Source organism: Dipteris shenzhenensis, chromosome 23, assembly GCF_047967505.1.
Source record: "Dipteris shenzhenensis isolate YYH24624 ecotype China chromosome 23, Dip_SZ_1.0, whole genome shotgun sequence".
NCBI classification, from domain to species: domain Eukaryota; kingdom Viridiplantae; phylum Streptophyta; class Polypodiopsida; order Gleicheniales; family Dipteridaceae; genus Dipteris; species Dipteris shenzhenensis.
This window is the reverse complement of record NC_141618.1, coordinates 13,578,311-13,601,421: the sequence shown is the minus strand read 5'-3', so window position 1 is coordinate 13,601,421 and position 23,111 is coordinate 13,578,311. Positions and strand designations below refer to the sequence as shown.

At 45.6% G+C, this 23,111-nt stretch overlaps 1 protein-coding gene across 2 annotated transcripts in view; it reads right to left on the bottom strand.

Annotated features, from left to right (window-relative positions):
- LOC147887018 (uncharacterized) overlaps positions 1-22,508 on the bottom strand; it is a 28,660-nt gene extending 6,152 nt beyond the window's left edge. The window contains exons 1-4 of one of the 2 annotated variants that reach the window (XM_087394757.1): positions 21,982-22,508; positions 21,613-21,767; positions 21,467-21,531; positions 21,241-21,316 (exon numbers count right to left, since the gene is read on the bottom strand). In XM_087394757.1, the coding sequence (XP_087250883.1) occupies positions 21,241-21,316; positions 21,467-21,531; positions 21,613-21,767; positions 21,982-22,066 (381 nt within the window). In that variant the 5' untranslated portion in view covers positions 22,067-22,508. Of the gene's footprint in view, positions 1-21,240; positions 21,317-21,424; positions 21,532-21,612; positions 21,768-21,981 lie in introns of both variants that reach the window. The other variant, XM_087394756.1, reaches the window with a different exon arrangement.
- Between the last annotated feature and the right edge of the window lie 603 nt (positions 22,509-23,111).

The window sequence follows — 23,111 nt, the reverse complement described above, 5'->3', positions numbered from 1 at the left end:
TGGTGGTTTTGGGCTGCTTGGCTTGGTTCATTTTGGGGGCTCCCAGCCCCTATAAAAGGGAGGCATGTGGGGCTCACAATCGATCCATCAGAGCAGCCCTTCAGCAGCAGTTTGGAGCACCAGGACAGCAGGTGTTTGGGCCAACTTCCAGAAGGACCAGAGGAGCTGTTTGCTGCAGTCAAAGCCCATAGGGAGACTGGATCCTGGGCTGTCTTCCAGGGCAGCAAGATGCAAGGATCAAAGGTGCATTCATTTCCTCATAGGTGGCTATCCCAGAGGGATAGCTTGGAGGTGTGTTTGCAGGCACAGTGACAAAGCCAACTCAAGCTCGACGGGAGCATGCAGGCTGAGTGATCTGGGAGTGCCACGGAGGTAGGAGGAGAGCATATTTTGGTGAGGACAAAGGACATGCTCTGGTGAGACTCTACACTTGTTTTGTATTGTGTCCATTGGATGGAAATATATCTACTGTAAGTTCTATCTCTCTCTCTTATGAGGATTGTCTATTTACTGGCTTGCACATGTATGGTGAGCACACTAAGTAAATAAGTTTTGGATTCCATCTATAACACCACTGTGTGAGTTTCCTCGGCTACACATATCTATCTTCCACTGCATATACCTAGATGAATCCAGGAACATTCCCAAACTCATCCTCTAAAAATACAACATAGTGCATTTCAATCTCACGAGAGTCACTCATAAGATTGAAAACCATAAAGTCCATCATGCATAGCAAGGACTAGCTACTATGACATCCCCACTGACGTCATCAGCGCCCAACAGTGGGTGTAGACCATAGTATAAAAGTATGCTCTCACACATACAAATCCACACACCCACACATACTTGAGCATCCATTTATACAAAGTCTTCGTACTGAGTTTCTGTCGGCACTCCGGAGGTGAAGGGCAAACTCAGCCATGACAAAGGCTAGCACTAAAGGAGAAGGCTAATAAAAAAGTAGTCCAAATCTCTTCATTCAAGCTATAACTGCTTGTGAAGTCTAAACGATTTCATTTTAGTCTCTCCCAAACGAGCATCTAAATCTAAATCTAGCTGATAGGGCAACGCACCATTTAAGATAGAAAGAATTATCGCAATACCAGCAGGCTGCAACTTGGACGAAAACTTCACAAGGTGAAATTTGCATCTTCCACTGCATATACCCTTTGTTGTGGTTATTTGTATCATGGTATCAGAGCCCAGCCAAAGGCTAACAAGTGGTGAAGCTTAAAGGCAAGGATCTTGCTGAAGGACGACCTTGATTCAAAGCTCAGGGAATCTACTTCCAAGTCTAGAGGATTGTGCCCTTGCGAGGACTAGGGTGACTCATGTTCACGCAGGTAAAGTTAATTTGTTGTAGATTTAGACAAGCTCAAAGCATGGGAGGATGAAAATGCCCATGGCCTTGCATTGATCATAGGGATGACAGCAGATGCGGTGATTCCTCATTTTCAGATGGTAGAATATCAATCGAGGTGTGGGCTACTTTGAAAGACTAGTATGAGACGGACAACATGTGCTCTCAGTCATCAGTTGTTCAATATGAGCATGGATGAAGGAGATACAGTCCATGACCATCTCAAAAGGTGAAGGTGGTAAGAGACCAACTGGCCTCAGTTGGTCAGAAGGTGGACTCAAGCCAGTTTGCCTTGTTGGTACTTGGGATGCTACCATAGAGTTGTAAGGGCTTGGTAACGAGTGTGACTACAGGAGAGAGGGACAGGCCCTTGACTTTTGAGGATATGGACCCCTTATTGCTATAGGAGAAGGCTTGGGAGAAACTCTATAACAAAGATGACGAGGCGTTGTTGGCAAAAGACAAAGTCGGTTCCAGCAAGGGGAAGGGCAAGCCTAACCGTGGCAAGTCCAAGAAGAGGGCACTCACGAAGACAAGAAAAAGAGGAAGCAAAAGAAGAAGTGCTTCTACTATGGTACGCCAGACCATTTTGCAAAGGATTGCTGAAAGAATAAGGCAGATCAAAAGAACAAAAAGGAGCCCAACTCAGAATCAAGGGAGTCAGACACAACCAATGTGGTAGTCAGTGGAGAACTATTCCTGTTGCCATCTTTGTGTCTTACCGAGGTAAGATATGCAGACCTACAAGTCACAGTAAGTATATATATCTATATATACCTTTGTAGGAATACAATATATATCTAGTTTAATCCAGGAACATGCCCAAACTCATCCTCTAAAAACACAAAACATAGTGCAATTTCAATCTCATGGTAGTCATCATAAGGTTGAGAACCATAAACTCCATCAACATTAACAGGGACTAGCCACTCTGACATCCCCACTCACGTCATCAGCGCCCAACAATGGGTGTAGAGTATAGTATAAACATATGCTCTCACACATACAAATCCACACACGCACACATACTTGAGCATCCATTTATACAAAGGTCTTCGTATTGAGTTTCTGCCAGCACTCCGGAGGTGAAGGGCAAACTCAACCGTGACAAAGGCTAGCACTAAAGGAGAAGGCTAATCAAAAAGTAGTCCACATTCTCTTTATTCAAGCTACAGCTGAGTGTAAAGACTATACGATTTCAGTTTAGCTCTAACAGACCAGCATCTAAGCAAAAAAATGCTTAGACATCTAGCTAATAGTAAGGCTTTCTAATATTGGGAGATGGGTAGAAGAGGGGTCAAAAACCTTTATGAAGGTAAAGGAAAGCATTGGGTGCTTTTGGTATGCCCAAGGGATATCTCTGGTCTTTCTTCGCACATTCTGGAAGACTCTTTGGGCAAGCTGGCGGCCGAGGAAGATCTCTTACTTTCTTTGGATGGTGGCACACAAGGGGCTACCAGTTGGCAGCTGGCTGAGGCAGATGGGGCAGGAGGGGCACTTCCAGATGTGTTTTCAGGAGGAGGAGTCCCTGAAGCACTGCCTTTGGAGCTGCTCGCATGCGCAGACAGTTTGGAAGGGAGTCGTGGGGATCTTAGCGAGGGCTGCACTCGAGCTAGGACCGATCACTTGGGGAGCCGTTTGCTGGTGCAGCACCGAGATGGGACATCACTTGGCTTATGAGTTCTCTAGGCAGGATCCAGTCTTCTTCATCACGCAGGCCACCTGGGCATACATGGACAGCTTCCCTTGGCATCTGACAGAGACAGATGCAGGAGCGATGACTCTGTAAGAAATCCTAGATTTACTATATCTAGAAATGTGCTAAGGAACAGAAAGGAGGCTGAGATAGCAGAGAACAAGGAATAATTGTATTGCTTGAATATCTGTAGGGTAGATGTAGTGTGTCATCCATACAATTGGGCCTCTCTTATATAGAGAGTGAAGAGTCACACATGAAAGGGTGTGTGCATGAAGAGGTGTGTACCCCTTGTGAAGGGTGTGACCCTTGATGAGAGGGTTCATTACAATAGGAATGTCTCTTCAATAGGATGTCTCTTGTGAAGGGTTGTGCCTCATTAGGAAGTGTCCCGTCGAAAGGGCATACCCTTCCACAAGTGTCCATTCATCAAACCATCCATAAGTCTAGAAATAGAGAAAGGAATACGTCACAGATCGTGACATCCCCTCCCACTCAAAAGAAGACCCTAGTGGAGATAATGAACTGATGTAGAAAATATCACTGTAAATTCTGAAAATACTGCTGTAAAATGTCAGGGTATTGCTATAAGTCTTCATCAGATTGCCAAGTAGCGTCGGAGTCGGCAAAGAACAAGGAATTTCGTGATGAGTCGATGTCGAGTCTCTCGCTGTCGATGGTCCAGAATACGCTCAGGAATAAGGAGAACATAATCGTCTTCGATTTCTGGGACATAATCACCTGCAGGAGGAACTGCTTCATCGCCTGGAATGTACGTCTTTAGCCAAGAAATATGAAATGTTGGATGGATTTTACCCCATGATGGTGGTAATTCCAATTTATAACTTAAAGGTGAATTTTTCTTGACGATCCGGAAAGGTCCATAGTATCTTGGTCGCAACTTAGGAAACACAGACTTAACCGTCTTATAGCGATGTGGGGCTACAAATAATAGCACCATGTCACCAGTGTTAAATTCCAGGTGACGTCTATGTTTGTTGGCAGACCGTTGATACCGCTCTTGCGCTTTTCGCATATGATCCCTGACTTGTAGTAGAATGTCTTGCATTTCTTGAACCAGTTGATCAGCTAGGGCCACTCGATGTTGAAGTACAAAATTCGTTGGTACGATCGGAGTGTGTCCATAAGCTGCTTGGAATGGAGTCATGTTGATAGCACTATGGAAAGAGTTATTATAAGCAAACTCAAGGAGTGGTAGATACTTTTCCCAAGCTGCTAGGCGTGACTGAACATAATGTCGAAGCATTTCTTCCAGAACTTGGTTGACTCTTTCAGTCTGGCCATCTGATTCTGGGTGATAGGCTGAACTGAACAGTAGAGTAGTACCCAAAGATTCGAACAGGGAAATCCAAAAGTGACTGGTAAACTTAGGATCTCTGTCGGATATGATATTCTTGGGCAATCCATGGTGTCGGAAGATGTGTTGTATGAAAAGTTTGGTTATGTCCGGAGCCTATGCACTGCTTTTGCAAGCAACAAAGTGTGCCATTTTGGACAAGCGATCAACAATCACCATAATCTGAGTGTTACCTCGGGAAGATCGTGGTAGTGTTGTAATGAAATCCATGGAAATACTTTCCCACCTTTCAGTTGGAACTGGAAGAGGCTGAAGAAGTCCTGTTGGAAGTCGTCGGCTTGCTTTCATTTGTTGACAAGATAAGCAAGATGTAACCATTTTGATGACGTCGCTTTTCATCTGAGGCCAGTAGTATGTTGCACTGAGTAACCGATAAGTCTTATTGATGCCTGGATGGGCAGCATAAGGAACTACATGATGCTCTTTTAACAAAAGACGTCGAACATCCTTGTCATGTGGTACACAGACGCGATCTTGATAATACAGAAGGTCGTCCGTATAAGAATAGGATGAGAAAATCTTCTGTTCGGAAGTCGAAGGTTGATCTTTTAAAAGAACTTGTACTGCTGTGCCGAAGTCTTTATCATTGAAATACTTTCCTTTGAATGAATTCGGAACATCCACAGATAATATAGAGATTACCATTGTCACCACAATGTAAATATCCTAAGTCAAAGTACAGTTGACCATTTATTTGATCATAATTAAAGAGTTTTATATGTGTTAATTACGGTCAAAGAGTTATTTTAATGGTCAAAGGATTGACTACGGTCAAAGATACTTGACTCTAGTCAAGTAAACCTGACTGCGGTCAGAGAGTGTTGACTTCGGTCAACAAGACTTGGCATGCGCCAAGAGGGTTAACCCCGGTTAACCAAGATGTGCCAACTCCGATTGGAGAGACTTGGCTATAATTAAGGCGCCTTGACCCTTAGTCAAAGCTCTTTAATTATAATCAAGAGTGTTGACTCCGGTCAACCAGAGAAAATATATATATATTTATTTGTATATATATTTGTTTAGATGTGCACATGTGTTCAGTGGGGACGCCCACCGTGACTAGGATTAGTCCACAGTGTGTTATTTGCATGCAAAGCGCTAACAATTAATGGGTACCATGGTGGTGCGCTTTAATTAATTGTTGCAGGTACTAGGAAGGATTATTTTTCCTAAGCGAAATGGGAGCCTGACAAGCATCCAGGAAGCGGTTCGTGTGACCGAGAGCTTTGAAGACTCCAGAATGGCCCTTGGAGGCTTGTAATAGGTTTTAGTCTAGATTTTAGACAAGTGGCATGTTGCCAATTTGAATGGGGCTTGAAGCTCTTGTAAAAAGAAGAATTCTTTTCATGTTTGAGAGAGAGACTTACGAGACAGCTTGAGGCTGAACTTCTGTAATAGATTTTCTGAAATGAATAAAGACCTTCGGGGGGGTCCAGCCCGACAATTTGTCCTGGGCCCTAGTGTATGTTCAGAGAGAGAGAGTGAGGGAGAGCCTTTGGAGAGTTAATTTCCGTCGTGGAAATAAAGTCAAAGCTGTTTCGTCAGTTTGGGTTGTATCAGCCATAGCTGTTGTATCACCCTTCGTCAAATACGGTTGTATTGGTATCAGAGCGTAGGCTCATAGCCTCTCAAGGCTGTGACGATTCTAGCAAAGGAGAGGAGCTAGCTGGGAGGCCTGGAGTCTGCAACGCGACAATGTAAGGATGCGCCTGACGGAGAGCATACATGGCGGGAAGGTCGTCATCGACGCTTAGTTAGGCAAAAGGCAAAGCGATGTCGTTTTCTTTCGGGAATATGAAAGACTTCATATGCAATTTGTATTGCCTTCCAAAGATGCTCATAGAGATCGCCGTACAAACACTTGTACGCTTACGGACGACCGACGGAATGCCTTTATTAAAAGCACTAATGAAAAAAAAGGCAGCCGGACAGACGGGAGCGACCGGGTGAAGGCTTTCTTTCGTCGATCCCCTGCACGGGCGTAGGTGCTGCAAAGGTGATCAGGATGCAGGCGCGACGCGCGATGACTCCTGCATAGCCAAGGTTTGAAACCTTTGGCTGTGCTGACGTGGCCAGGGTGCCACCTAGGCAGACACGTGGCATGCACAGAGCTGACGTGGCAGACACGTGTGGATGCTGACGTGGCAGCATATGCATGGTGATGACGTGGCAATACACGTGGCATCCAGCTCAGAACTGACGTGGCACTCTGACACGTGGCAGCCAGGCTGGCAGACCTGTGGTTAGTGTGACCTTGTTCAAGCTAACTGCAGTTAGCTGACCCTGGTTAGGGATTTGGTCAGAGGACAGCCTAACCAGACTGGACTGGTGCAGTTAACCAATTTGGTTAAGTTAGTGGCCAAGTTACAGACTAACTAGTCTGTCAATGTAACCAGACCAGAACAGAACTGATCTGGTTAGTGTAACCAGCCCGTTACTTTATCCAGTTACTGTTCCAAAAAAAAAAAAAAAAAAGAGACAGTTGCAGAGACAGTTTTGGCTATCAATTTTCTCCTGCCTGTCAGACTTTTACTGTCAGAAAAGTAGCAGAAAACCAGAGAAAAGCAGAGAAAACAGAGATTTGCAGAAAAAGGAGTATGCATGCCTTTGAGCAGTAAAAAGAGGGAAAAACAGATGCCTTTTGAAACCATCTGCAGCAGCCAGAAAAGGGCAATATAGTTGATAATGCTTTGGCAACTGTGTGGGTATATGCCTTAAACTGACAGCCAGTACTGGCATAGATTGTGAATGCAAAACACCTCTTGTTGAGGTACCTTTTCTGTTGGAAAAGCAAAGGTAGTGTGCATTAGTTACTTGCACAGTGTGAGAAAAAAAAAAATCTGCAGATCTCAGAATATGGATCAATCACCTATCCAGTGGGATTCTCAAGATAGGGATGTGCATCCAAGACAGAGGAATGTGCCACAAACTCAACAAGAATTTGAACAAATGGTACGCACTCGTATACAAGAGCTGGAAAATCTTAAAAGGGATCCCAGGGCTCAGCATTTGTTTCCAGCAGAAGCTATGCCTAATCCATTTCTCCACTGAAACATTATGATGTAGTTTTGGGGATGCCTTGGTTTCACCGCAAGGCAGTGAAGTTGACTCTTCCTGAAAGAGTGCTGGAATTTGTACATAGGGGGAAAAATCAGCGTGTAATTGCCAGGAATAAAGGGGACACTATCCCCATTGTATCTGATGTTTCATGCGGTAAAGCAATAAAGTCTGCAATTTCTGCGTACATGGTGTTTGTAAAAGAAAAAGAGAATGATATGCATGCTGAAATGAATGATGCAGACAAAGATAAGTTCCAGTTTCTTGTAAACTTTAAAGATTGCTTTTCTGATGTTTTGCCAGGGGAGTTACCCCCAGAGAGACCAGAAGATCATCAGATAGAGTTAATGCCTGGTAGTGAGCCACCAAACAGACCCCCTTATAGAGTCAGTGCGACTCAGAGAGAGGAGATTATGGCTCAGGTACAGGACTTGCTGTCCAAAGGGTTGATTCAGCCCAGCTCGTCTCCTTTTTGTTCCCCTGTACTGTTAGTACAGAAGAAAGATGGTTCATTCCGTATGTGCGTCGATTATCGCGCACTGAACAAAATGACCATCAAGAATAGATTCCCTATTCCGCGTATTGATGATGTCTTGGATCAGCTAAATGGAGCTTCAGTTTTCAGCAGGATAGACTTAAAGAGTGGCTACCACCAAGTGAGGATACAGCCTCAGGATGTGCACAAGACAGCATTCCGCACTACATTCGGGTTGTATGAATACTTAGTGATGCCTTTTGGGTTGACAAATGCTCCAGCCACATTCAATAGAATGATGGATCGCATCTTCCGGAAGTACAGGCATTTTACGGGTACTTTCTTTGATGACATCTTAGTTTTTTCTAAGACAGAGGAAGAGCACAGAGAACATCTTGCTATAGTGTTTCAAGAGCTGAGAAATCATCAGCTCTATGCAAACAGCAAGAAAAGTGAGTTCTTCTTGGAAGAAATCCACTATCTGGGGCATATAATATCCAAGAATGGGATACAAATGGATCCAGCGAAGATCCGTGCCATTCAGGAATGGCCAGAGCTGAAAACTGTGCATGAAGTTCGAAGTTTCTTAGGCTTGTGTTCTTACTACAGAAGGTTTATCAGACATTTTGCTGATATCGCAGCTCCATTACATGACCTCACTAAGAAAAATGCAGCCTTCACATGGGGATTATCACAGAAGAAAGCATTCAATACACTCAAGGAAAAGTTGACTACAGAGCCTATTTTGGTAGTTCCGGATCTGTATCAGTCTTTTGATGTGGATTGCGATGCTTGTGGAGAATGTGTTGGGGCTGCATTGCATCAGAATGGTCATGTAGTAGCCTATGAAAGCAGACGACTTCGGGATGCGGAAAGATATTTAGGAATCTATGAGAAAGAGTTATTGGCTGTAATTCATGCCATCCATACATGGAATCTTTTGGGTGCAGATTTTACTGTCAAAACAGATCACCAAAGTCTGAAATACTTTTTGACTCAGACCAAGCTTTCAGAGAAGCATATGAAATGGGCAAACATGCTGTCAATGTATCATTTTCAGATTGTCCATACCCCAGGAATTCGGAACAGAGTGGCAGATGCCTTGTCCCGAAGACCCCAGGTCAATAATGTAACTATTGCATATCATCAGGACCTGGAAGGCATGAGGGAACAATATGCTCATGATTCTGATTTTGGTGAAATTTTACAGCAGATGCAAGAAGGACAATCTACCAGTCACTATTCCCTGAAAGATGGGTATTTAATGAAAGATGATTGCCTATGCATCACCCAGGAGATGAGGAAAAAGATTTTGGGGGAATGCCATGCACCTCCCTATGCTGGACACAGAGGAATTACAGCAACAACTCTAGCACTAGAGAGGTATTTCTTTTGGCCAGGAATGCGGAAAGATATACATCAGTTTGTTACTGAATGCCTTACGTGTCAGAAAATGAAGTATGATAGACAGAAGGCACCTGGCCTACTTATGCCTCTTCCCGTGCCTCAGGCACCATGGGAAAATATTACAATGGACTTTATTTTTGATTTGCCGAGATCAAAGTCAGGGAATGATGGGATTTGGACTATCATTGATAGATTCAGCAAGCAAGCTCATTTCATTCCGGTTCGCAAAACCATAAAGGCAGATCATATGGCTAAGCTGTTCATGGCACACATCTTTAAACATCATGGTATGCCTAAGTCCATTGTTAGTGATCGAGATCCCAGAATGACCAGTCTATTCTGGAGAGCTTTATTTGATAACATGGGGACGAATCTGAATTTTTCTTCTTCTTTCCATCCCCAGACAGATGGTCAAAGTGAAGTAGCAAATTCTACCATTTTGGATATGCTAAAATGCTACGTGGGTGACCAGAGTTCAGACTGGGAAAAGTACCTACCCTTAGTAGAGTTTGCTTACAATAATACAGTACATAGCTCTACAGGGAAAGCCCCTTTTGAAGTCATATATGGGAAGGTGATTTTGCCACCTATATTGAGGACTAAAGATGAAATATTTGCAGCTGATCAGTTTGTAAGAGACCTCCAGACAGCTTACAGCCAAGTCCGGACAGCAATTGAAAGGTCTCAAGAGAAACATAAAAGGGCTGCAGATAAACATAGGAGACAGCTAGATCTCAAGGAAGGGGACTGGATACTTTTGAGGTTTGAAAAAGCTAGGCTCCGCAAGTTTAAAGGCAAACAGAAAGTGTATGCAAAGTTATCTCCCAGATATTATGGCCCTTTCAGGGTTACAGAGAGAATAAATGAGGTTGCATACAGATTAGCATTGCCAGAGCATTGGAGGATTCACAATGCATTCCATGTGAGTCTTCTAAAGAAATTTCAGGGACCAGAGCCTACGAAACCAGTATCAGAAGATCCACCAGAAGTGGATGAGCTGGAGGAAGTCCTTCAGCCAGAGCAAATTGTGTACCATACTGTACGTAAAGGCCCTCAGGGTAAGGAATTTTGCAGGTATCTTGTAAAATTCAAGAATTATACGGCATTAGATGCCAAGTGGATGGACGAAGACATGTTATCCGATCATCCACAGCTTTTGGATGTTTACAAGGAAGCTTTTCAGTTGAGGTCAACTGAATAGAAGCCGAGGGGATGTCACCACAATGTAAATATCCTAGGTCAAAGTACAGTTGACCATTTATTTGATCATAATTAAAGAGTTTTATATGTGTTAATTACGGTCAAAGAGTTATTTTAATGGTCAAAGGATTGACTACGGTCAAAGATACTTGACTCTAGTCAAGTAAACCTGACTGCGGTCAGAGAGTGTTGACTTCGGTCAACAAGACTTGGCATGCGCCACGAGGGTTAACCCCGGTTAACCAAGATGTGCCAACTCCGGTTGGAGAGACTTGGCTATAATTAAGGCGCCTTGACCCTTAGTCAAAGCTCTTTAATTATAATCAAGAGTGTTGACTCCGGTCAACCAGAGAAAATATATATATATTTATTTGTATATATATTTGTTTAGATGTGCACATGTGTTCAGTGGGGACGCCCACCGTGACTAGGATTAGTCCACAGTGTGTTATTTGCATGCAAAGCGCTAACAATTAATGGGTACCATGGTGGTGCGCTTTAATTAATTGTTGCAGGTACTAGGAAGGATTATTTTTCCTAAGCGAAATGGGAGCCTGACAAGCATCCAGGAAGCGGTTCGTGTGACCGAGAGCTTTGAAGACTCCAGAATGGCCCTTGGAGGCTTGTAATAGGTTTTAGTCTAGATTTTAGACAAGTGGCATGTTGCCAATTTGAATGGGGCTTGAAGCTCTTGTAAAAAGAAGAATTCTTTTCATGTTTGAGAGAGAGACTTACAAGACAGCTTGAGGCTGAACTTCTGTAATAGATTTTCTGAAATGAATAAAGACCTTCGGGGGGGTCCAGCCCGACAATTTGTCCTGGGCCCTAGTGTATGTTCAGAGAGAGAGAGTGAGGGAGAGCCTTTGGAGAGTTAATTTCCGTCGTGGAAATAAAGTCAAAGCTGTTTCGTCAGTTTGGGTTGTATCAGCCATAGCTGTTGTATCACCCTTCGTCAAATACGGTTGTAACCATGGCTGATGCTAGAGGTAACCTGCTGAGAGCATCTGCAACTACATTGTGTAGTCTTGGTATGTACTCAATGGTCATGTGAAAGTTGGCCAGAAACTCAACCCAGCGTGCTTGTCGAGCGTTCATGACTGGCTGAGTAAAGATATACTTTAAAGAGTGATGGTCTATTTTGACCACAGAGTCGCCTCCCATGAGATAATGTTTCTATGAGCGATAAGCATGTACAACAGCAAGAAACTCCTTATCATAACCCGGATATCGGGTTTGGATATCAGAATGTTTATGGCTGTCAAAAGCAATAACTCTGCCTTCTTGCATCAAGACTGCTCCTGTCGCGATGTCGGAAGCGTCGGTCATGACCTCAAACGGAAGGTTTGGGTCAGCAATAGCCATAACTGGTGTGGTAGTGAGTGCTTGCTTGAGTTGTTGGAAACTATACTCTGTTTCGGGAAGCCACTGAAAAAGTGCTATGCTTTTCAATAATTCGGACATAGGAGCTGCGATTTCGGAAAACTGATAGACCTTTGTATGGTAGAAGTTTGCCAATCCGAGAAAAGAGCGGACATCATGAACATTCTTAGGAGTAGGCCAGTTTCGGATTACCTCGACCTTCTAGGGATCCACAGAGATACCTTGAGCTGAAATAACATGTCCCAAATATTCAAGTTGGGTCTTGAAGAACTCACTCTTCTCAATGTTGATGTAGAGAGAATTTGCGCGGAGAACTTCAAAAACTTGGTGAAGATGTTGTTTGTGCTCATGTAGGGATCTCCTGAAAATGAGGATGTCATCGAACTTATCGAGGAAAGGCCTGAAGATGTCGTTCATTAATGTCATGAATGTGGCCGGGGCATTGTTTAACCCAAAAGGCATGACCAAACATTCATAGTGTCCATATTTTGTTCGAAAAGCTGTCTTGTATTCATCACCTTCTCGTATGCGAATTTGATGATAACCTGAACGAAGATCAATCTTTGAGAATTGTGTTGCATGTAGAAGTTGATTGAAGATTTCATCGATGCGAGGCAATGGATACTTGTTTTTGATAGTGAGCTTGTTGAGGGCTCGGTAGTCGATGCAGAGGTGCATTGACTTATTCTTTTTTTTCACAAGTAGTACAGGAGATCCGAAAGGGCTGCGACTGGGCCGAATGTGACCTTTGTCGAGTAGTTCGGTGACTTGTCTTTGGATTTCTTCATTTTGAGTGTAAGAAACCCGATAAGGAGGTTTCGACGGTGGATTACTGCCGGGAATAAGTTCGATTGGGTGATCCACTGGTCATCGAGGTGGTAACTGCTTTGGCAATTTCTGTGGAAAAATATCCAGGTAGGGCTGGAAAAAAGGTTGGTTGAGGTATTCAGGAGGATCCTTTGTTGGTGTCTCCTCTACTGCTGTAACCAACAGAAGTGAAGTCTTTACTTGACGTTTACGAACCCACTTCTTTACTTGTAGGGCAGAGGCAACTGGGGTTGAAGGAGAGTCCCTAGAACCAGTTAGCTTAATAAGTTTTCCCTGGTGGACAAACTGGATAGTATGCTGCGAAAACTGATTGATGGATCATAGTCGTAGAGCCACTATTGTCCGAGTATGACATCGTACCGAGAAAGAGGCATGATGTCGAAGTTCAACTTGTCCGTATAATGTTGGATGCGAAAAGACAAGTTTTTAATCCTGGTGTTGCACAAGAAAGTTGTTCCATTTGCGAGTTCAATCTGATAGTCCATGAGACTAGGACTGGTGGTCAACCAAAGTTTATCGACCACAGAACTGGCTAGGAAATTATGAGAACAGCCACTGTCGATGAGGATGGTGACCGTTGTTCCACGAATCGATCCTTGAACACAAAGTACTTGAGTGGCCAGGGAAGGTTCGGGGTTGCTGGCAAGGCTCAGGTGGATGGTATTCGCCATTCGAGCAGCTTTGCCTTTCTTGTCTTGTGCTGGGGTAGCATCTTCTCTTAGGGAAGTGCTAGGTTCCATATTGGAATTTTGCTTTGGGCGCTCGGGACAATCGAACCATCTATGGTCGCCTGTACAGATGGTACAAAGTCCTTTTATGCTGGAGCTGTTCTTCTTGTCAGTGGCCGCACCTTTATGTTGGGAATGTCGGTAATGACTTTGTGAAGAAGAAGAAGCGCGATCCTTGGGAGAGTGCTTCTGTTGGAAACCAGCAAATGATTTTTGAGGCTTCTGGGGATCTTGAGACTGTCGCTGACCTTGATTACCGAAGTTTTTTCGAAACCTGGTGTTATCTTGAGGGCGAGCACCTTTGGCCATAGGAGAGTTCTGTGTGCGATTAGCACTCTGCTTCCCTGTATTTTGGAAATCTGTAATGCGCTCTGCGTAAGCAATAGCGCCATCTGTGGTGGTGATGTTTGCTTTAAGAACATCAATGCGTAACGAGGGATTTAGGCCTGAGATGAAAGCATGAAGGCGATCATCCTCAGTTAAACCATCAATCTCCAGCACCAATGTGGTGAACTGAGAGATGTAGGAAGACAGGGAACCCGTTTGCTCCAACTGTCGGAGTTTTGAACGTGCTTGGAAGTCCGCATTGGCAGGTATAAACTGCTTACGGAGCACGTGTTCAAAACGTTCCCATGTTAACACACTTTTTCCGTCCTTTAAGCGTCTTTGCCACCATAGAAATGCTGTATCCTTCAGGAGGGAGGCTGCCAAGGCGATCTTTTTGCCTTCAGTGAGGGCAACAGTATCAAAATACATGCGCATTTTCGCGCGCCATTGGTCAACTGTTCGGCGATTGCGTTGACCAGTGTAGGCTTCCGGAAGTTTGACGTCAAGTCTTTTAGTTTTGGAAGCTTGAAGTAAACGGTAGAGGGCACGTAGTTCAGTGTTTTCTACCTCTGGTGGGAATGAGTCCGCATAGTCGTCTGGTTGCGTCACGTCATCCTCTGTATGTGCGGTACTTCGAGAATCTTGAAGTTGTTGAACTTTCTGAACCAAGTCGGAGATGTTGTCCTGAAGCTGGGATATTTGAAGTTGCAATAGTGATTCGCCTTGTACGTTGACTTCAGGGGTCTTTTTTGGACTTGATTCTTTGATCTCTGGAGAGGCTTCACGCGAGCGGTGCGACATATCAGAGATCCTTCTGAGAAAAGCGCGAACTTGCGCTCTAGTTTGTACCATTCCTGGAAGAAGATTCGGGCTGCTCCCTGAGGTTGCTCATGTTGGAGGGGGCAGGCGAGGCAGGATGGAACCACCCGTGGAAATCTGGTAAGGGAGGTCCTCTCTGAGGTAACACTGGTGATGCTGAAAGTGGTGTTACCGCTCGTGAGAGGACAGGGGTAGGTAGCAGAGTCCACGGATCTGAAAAGGGATAAGGAGCTGCTGTCGGAAGTGGAGGATATCCAGGAGAGGGAGTGCCTTCAGAGTGTAAATACTGACTTGGAGAAGGTACAACCTGTAGAGGAGGATATCTGGGAGCTGAAAAAGGTGGAGAGTACCCTGGAGATGCCGAAGGTGAGGGGTAAAATTCTCTCCAAAAATGGACAGCAAACTCTTGAGGAATATCGTGTTCGGGGTATCTTCGTGTCTCGTGGAACACAACCTGTACTGTGTTGAGGAAGTAATGTAACTGAGGTGCCTCACGCAGAAGGTAGAGGATGTGGTCCAAGTCACTAGGAGGGCACGTGACACAGAAGACCCAAGATGCAAAGGCTCCGAAATGGGCTGGCTGTGCAATTTGAACACGATATTGTGTGGTAGCTGATGCCTGAGGTGTCCTTGAAATGCCGGGTGAATTACCAGGGGCTTCCATGCTTTAAGGTGGATTCTTTCATTTGCTGTAATTTGTTAAAAGGAAAAGAATCCTTAAAAGCAGATTGGAAAGACTCCACCTGGCAATAATTTAATCTGCCAAGTTGTTGCGTAGAAGAAGGATGCAGATCGGTGTCCGGAGATCCATGGTGCAATGGTTTGCGAGGAGCGATCGATACTTGTCTGGTCCGGGCTGTCAACAGGCTGTCTTCATCGCGCGAGAACTTCAACTAGTGCTGATTTGGCAGGGCCAAAAATGGCGAAACAAGGGGCTGCAGGCTGTCAATGGCAAGGCACGGAGCATTGCCCAGGGCTGGACTGCGCAGGAAAGGCAGGAGCGAAAGAACCTGGCGGGTCAAGGACTGCGCAGGAGGGGGGGGGGCTGGCAAGGCCAAGGATTTGTGTGCAGGGCTGGTCGTACAGAATGGCGCAGGGCTGTGGCAGGCTGCAGGACTTGCGCAGGCTGTACGGCAGAGGCAACGGCTGGCTGCAGGTCTGGCGCAGGCTGTACGGCAGGCTTGCGCAGACTGTACGGCAGACTGGCGAATGGTACGGCGCAGGCTGCGCAGGAAGAATGACGAGGGCTTGCGCAGGGCTGTACGACCAGGCTGTGCAGGGCTGTACGGCGAGGTGATGGCTGGCCGTACGGGCTGACGCAGGTGGTACGACAATCCGTACGTGCAGTTTTTTGTTGGAGAAGAGGCGACTTTTCGTTGGGGCTGCCTAATGGGTTAGTTGCCCCAAAAATTAAATGGGGGGTTTAGTTAACCCTAGGTAGCTAGGGTAATCCTAGGGGTAGGGGATGGGTTTATTTTTTTTTCCCTTTTTACCCCTCTAGGTACCCTTTTGTAGGTACTTGGGGCCTAAAAGGTGTGCCTATTCGAAGGGGTGTGACCCTTGGAATAGGTGCACCTTTTCATGAAGGGGTATGTCCCTATTGTCAAAAGGGGTGTGACCCTGCATGAATAGGTATGTCCTTTTGTCCACGATGGGGTATGTCCCATGAGTGAGGAGTCGAGACTCGTCACCAAAAGGTGTGTCCCATGGTGGAAAAGGTGCGTCCCTTGGTTTTGGGACAGCCCAAGCACCTGAAAAGACACGATTTTTGTCGTGTCCATTCACATCAACTTGTGATGTGAGGGAGATGGAGAGGCCAGGATGACTTTAGGCCGGGTAGGCGTTTAAAAATTTTACGCTCATCCTCTCCATCTCTTCCATGCACAATGTGCACGGAATATCCTTCTAGCGGAAGAGATGTATCAGATCGGCGCTAGAAGGTGGGGGGCATTTCCTACAAGCAGGAGCGAATTTTGCTCTGATACCACTGTAAGAAATCCTAGATTTACTATATTTAGAAATGTACTAAGGAACAGAAAGGAGACTGAGATAGCAGAGAACAAGGAATAATTGTATTGCTTGAATATCTATAGGGTAGATGTAGTGTGTCATCCATACAATTGGGCCTCTCTTATATAGAGAGTGAAGAGTCACACATGAAAGGGTGTGTACTCCAAAGGGTGTGTGCATGAAGAGGTGTGTACCCCTTGTGAAGGGTGTGACCCTTGATGAGAGGGTACATTACAATAGGAATGTCTCTTCAATAGGATGTCTCTTGTGAAGGGTTGTGCCTCATTAGGAAGTGTCCCGTCGAAAGGGCAAGAGTTGTGCCTCTTAGGAAGTGTCCCATCGAAAGGGCATACCCTTCCACAAGTGTCCATTCATCAAACCATCCATAAGTCTAGAAATAGAGAAAGGAATACGTCACAGATCGTGACAGACTCGGCACCCAATTTGGGAGATCATGGGGAGCATTGCAGGCTGGCATATATGGACTTCCAGATGCGCACAGATCGTAGGAGATCAAGCTTCTTCTGCTACCCAAATCCTAGCAGACATTTGGAGCACGATCATTCACACGCTCAAGGGTCAGTGGGATCAGATTCAGGGGGAGTCCCGGGCAGGGAAGGAAAAGAGACGGCGCTTCCTTCACGACTGGGACCACCGGAAGCTGTTCTTCTAGCACTCTGCTCAGAGTCTTCAGTGGCATTACGCCCCCCCACCGTGGCTGGTTGTCCACTCTCCGATGATTATGCCCTAAGAGGCTTGTAATTAGCATTTTGGCTCCTCAGGCTGTATCCATTTTGAGATTGCAGCCCGCTGCCCTTTAAGCCCTCTTGTACTCTCATTTTCAAGTAATATAACTAGCACTACTTTTTGCGCAAAAAAAAAAAAGAAGCATTGAGTGCTTGAACTCTTCCGCATGCTTGGCTGATAATATTTACATAAGGGAGGATTCCATGGAGTGCCCTTGGGTTTCAAGGTCAAATGGATGCTCTGGTTTAGAAGACGACTACATAAGGCAATTGAATGTGCCTCCATGAGGTACATGGTTTGCTTTCAGAGCAAGCACACAAGCAGGACGACTTTCGGGTATGTACTTTATGTGATTGATTTGAGCCTTTACAGCATGCTATGGGAAGAATCTGCTATTCATGTGTCACAAGAAATGCAAGATTGAAAGGTGTATGCCTTCTTGGAAGATAGAAGGGGAAGTGTGGATGCTTCTTCAAATCTCTGAAGCAAATTGCTAGAAGGTGATCATGACTGAAGCCAAAAGAGTACTTGCTTGAGAGCTCATTGGGAGCTTATGGTCCAGGTGATCTGAAGATATTCTTGGGATATCATTTCTCGAGATGGTTGTTTAGTTGCGGATCTTGCTAGAGGAAAGACGGGTTGAAACAGATCCTAGGAGCATGGTGCCTGGAGGACTCCAAGCTGTTCACTCATTATGAGGGGGACAGTTGGAGACTGGATTGCTCGAGATCGAAGGCAAAAACATGACTAAAGCAGGTGGTGCCATTTGGGCAACCAAGGAAGGACTCGTGTACCGGGATGGTTTGCTTATGTGGGACCAACCTAGAGGAGCAAGAGACACTCGTGGATATGGGTTTCATGGAGCACCTTCATCGGCAAACTTGGATCCGGCCAAGATATGTCGGTGAGAGGAGGCGTCGGAGAAGTCACCTCCCCATCTGTAAGACCCCATATAAGGAGACTGGGGGGGAGGTGGACTTAGGGGTTGATGTGGCTTCCACATGGGCTCAGAGAGAAAACCAAAGAAAGGGGGCTGCCACATGGGCAACACATAGCCTGCCATGTGGGCAGCACAATCAGTGAACTAAGTACTGTCGAGGAAGAGCTCTCCAGAAGGGCAGGACTGCAACAAGACTGTCGGGAACAAAGGAGAGCAGAATTGCACAAGTGTTCCAGCATGAGATTCAGCAAAAGTGGTATGGAACAGAGGCACCTGCTGTACGGGTGCCTGCAGCTGTTGTACAGAGCTTTTACCAGAGATTCCAGGGCTGGACAGGGCCTGAACAGAGGCGGAACAGTAGGGCAGAGATTGTGCCTGTTTTGCAGAAGGTTTGGGGCCAGGCATGGGCTTTGCAAGACCCCAACTAGGGGCAGAGGAAGCCTAGGACAGTGGCTCGTGGCCAGGCAGGCCAAGGTTGTTGCTGGTCAAAGCCAGCCAACCTTGGGTCAGTTGGAGCCAACCAGATTGGCACCCCCGACCAGCAAAGTCAGCTGGTTTGGGGCTGCTTGGGTCCATTCATTTTGGGGGCTCCCAGTCCCTTGGCTCACAATTGATCCATCTGAGCAGCCCTTCAGCAGCAGCTTGGAGAAGCAGGGCAGCAGGTGTTTGGGCCATCTTCCAGAAGGACCAGAGGGCGCTGTTTGCTGCAGACAGAGCCCAGAGGGAGACTGCATCCTTGGCTATCCTCCAGGGCAGCAAGGTGCAAGGATCAAAGGTGCGTTCACTACCTCACACATGGCTGTCTAGGACGGATAGCTCGGAGGTGCGTTTGCAGGCACGGTGACAAAGCCAACTCAAGCTCTACGGGAGCACGCAGGATGAGTGATCTAGGGGTGCCACGGAAGTGGTAGGACAGCACATTTTGGTAAGGACAGAGGACCACGCTCTGTTGGGCACTCTATACTTGTTCTGTATTGCATCCATTGGATGGAAATATATCTACTGTTGGTTCTATCTCCGTCTTATTAGCACTGTCTTTACTGGCTTGCACATGAATGTTGAGCACACTAAGTAAACAAGTTTTGGATTCCATCTCTAACACTACTGTGTGAGTTCCTGGGCTACACATATCTATCTTCCACTGCGCATACCTTCTGTTGTGGTTATTTCTAACAAAAATCTTGGGTTTAAACAGCCTTCCAATGTACCAGTTGTACTATCCTCGACCCATCCCCTACAGCCTCTGACATGTAGTCTTCAGTTCAGTTTGTTGTGAATCTCCAGTATCTTGCAACTAGATATGTCATCAGGGTAGCCTCTGTGACAGCTGATATTGTCAGCATCGCAGCCTTCATGAAGTCCACAACGCCAATTCTTATTCATCAAGTAATAGGGGTCGCATGCCTCTACATTGAAGCTGTACCCTCTGGTTATCTAGCTTATATTCCACTCTCCTTGTTGAGAACTCCATAACAAACAAATACTCCAAAACAAGCTATTGAAGTCAACGATAAAAATTCAGAATACATACCCCAAGGTGTACATCTTCATGTTGCCTGCCATTGCAGCACGCAATGTTGCCCAAAACAAGGTTTGCAACTATGCACAGTAACCTCAATGTGGGAAAGCCAGGTTGAGAAAGAAACGAGAAGAAAGGGAGGTGTGTGTGTGTGTGTGTGTGTGTGTGTGTGTGTGTGTGAAAGAGAGAGAGAGAGAGAGAGAGAGTCAATGTCCACGGGTCTATGGGCCAGCAAGAAAACAGCTAATACATTTATTCAGTGAGGGTTGGGGGGTTACAGAGAGATTTCAATATAAAGGAGAAAGACAAGACGTGGGATTACAGAAAATTTTGAAATAGGACCTTTAATGGCGAAGTATTTGCACAAATAGGCACAATACGACAGGTGGGTTTCCAAAACCTTTATAGCACAATTGTTGTGTCACAAAGCAACAAATGCATTACGTTGAAGCCACTGTCTGTAAGAGGCATCACCCTCGCAAATGTAAGACTCAAATAACACCCCATCTCTAGCGGTGGCATCTGAATGTACTTATGCCCTCCAGCACCTCTTGGATATAGACCATATAATCCTAATCCCAGGGTCAATGACACAATCAGTGACACAGTTGCTCAGCTGAGTTATTGGGTGAATGAATGCTACGGAACTTCATAAAATGGCCAAGAACTAGTATAGCTGTCTTTTACACATCCTTAAAAAATAAATTTGAAGTTCCTATTTCCTTGAATCATCTGAAATAAGATATTTTGTCCTAGCCAAAATCTGGCAGCACATCACATGTCAATCCTTTGCTAAATCTTCACACTGAAATCCATCTTTCTTGGGAGGAGTTGGAAAAAGCTTGTCTATTTTCAGAGTATTAGATCGTTAGCTTGGAGAGAGAGACACGCATGCGTACATAGCTGACATGCATCTCTATTCAGAACTGAGAAGATTTTCATGCCACCAAGGTTCATGTATTTGATAGTGAGTTATAAGGGTTCAATTGTGTTGGCTTGATAACAAGTCACAGAGGTATGGCTCAAAAACATTCAAAACGAGTACAAAAAATTGATTCTGTAAAGTATTCTCAAACGGTCTAAGAAAGATCCTGGAGGAAAAGCTGATGCTAAAGGTCTTCAGAAGATATAGCTATGTTTGAATTAGTCCACTCATAAATAACCTAGGTCATCCTGTCCAAGAGATTTATGACACCTACAGCAAGCCTCCTTTTATAAGCACTTGTGGGCATGCACAGAAATTGATTGTTTGAGCTCTTCTCTTCTGGTTTCAGAAGTCATAACGCTGCATGTCAAACTTTTCTACACGAGTTTAAGAGTCAAAATTAACTACACATCTAAGGAGTCCCGTACTCAGAGATCTTACTGATAGTAACACGTTTCGCATGAATGGCACAGAGATTAGTGTCCTCAAATAGATGGACAAGGTGGTCCTCGGCAGCCTGCAATAGTACGCATTTTCAGTACAGAAAAGTTGCCAGACACCTCACTTCATGATCAAGATACCAAGAGATGGGTTGTACTCCTTTGGAGGCTGCCAATTCAAATACCTCCTGCAGGGCGATTAGCGCCTCGGCAGTCCAACGGTTTACCTCGTGTGAAAAGTGAGCCGCAATTTCCCTAACCTGTGGACATAGACGCGACAAGGCAGCCCAAGCTGATAAATTATGAAGGCTTTCAGCTGGAGGATAACAATGCATACTCTCCATATGCACCTTGTGCGAAATAATGCACTTACAAGTCGTGCAAACGGTAGGGGACGGATAAGGAAATCGACGCTCTTTTGGTAATGTCTGATTTCCCTTAAGGCGACCGTTCCAGGTTTGAACCGGTGAGGTTTCCGTGGACGATTCTGCACCGCAGGTCCACCACTGCTTCGGCCTCCGCGCGGTTCTGCATTCGAGGAATCACGGGAAAGTTACCCAAGAGAATAGTTCTTTTAAATGAGAGGCACAGGCTCTTGTGCGCTTAGAATTGGCGCATTTGCCTACGTGCAAAACCCGAACGCTAACGAGGGAACAAATCTAAACCCAAAACTGCTCGTCAGAAGAGACAATGCAGATACTGAAAGTGGAGGAAGCATCCAAGGATATATTGCCGAGAGAACCTGGTTCTTGGTGGGAAGCATTTGTGACATTTGAAGAGGAGGCAACGGCTGCAGATTTCTTGGGCCTGTGCTTCGTTCTGGCCATCGAGCACCTGCCTTCTCTACTCCTTGCGTGGGAGATCAATATGTAGCCATGAAAGAAGACGCAATCTGGCAAGAACCGGCTCTCAGGTGATGTAAAAGACCTCAGTCCTCACAGCACAAAACATTCCACCTCAATTTCCCGCCATGAAACGCAAATGCAGCAGCCGGTCGAAAGGATTTAGCATAGGAAAGGCAATGCAAACGATCAGAAGAAGTCTTCTGGTTCCATCGATTCTGGAATGAGCAGAAGCTCAATTTCCCGCCATGAAGAAGCTGGTGGAAGGAAATTGTTGTAGCATATAAATGATCTGAGGAAGGAGAGAACAGAAAGTAGAAAACGATCGGGGAAATTGTTGGAGTTGGACGGATTTCTGTCGTTGGAGCTCAGAAATTGAGCTCAGAAAAATGGATTTTTGCATCTCAAACTGGAAGCATCTCAAGTGTTGAAGACGACGGTCGTTACTTGTTTGTGTTGCTAATGATCCCTTTCCTAGGCGGATTAGAGGCGGATTAGAGCGTGTTTAGGAGCTGTTCCTATGTACACTCGGTTTGTGCACCCCGCTGGTTGCCGCCGCAGTGTCCATGTCGGTGAGCCCTGGTGGCCAATCGAGGGATCCCATAACCAAAGACATCCAAGGACCTGTTCCTGCTGTGTCCGTGTCGGTGACCTCCGGTGGCCTCTCAAATTCCCCAGAGCCTCTAGGAATTTGTTTCGCCACCACCACGTCGCACGTGCTGCATGTCACCTAGGTGCGCGCACCCAGTGTGCATGGATGATGGGAACAACTCCTAGCACATGTGGCACGGTGGCCAAACAAATCCCTCGAGGCTTTGGGTTGGCCACCAATGCTCACCTAGGAAAGGTCCTCAGAGCTTCTTCACTCACAGACCTGGTTTGCAAAACCTAGTTGCTCCTCGAGGCCTTTCTTTGTAGTAGCAACAGAAAACCGGTTGCAGATCAGCCTGAATAGTGACAGGGTGGTTTGCAAACCACATGTCTCGAGTTAACAAGCTCTACAAGGGGATGAGAGGGTGCAGCGGCACCT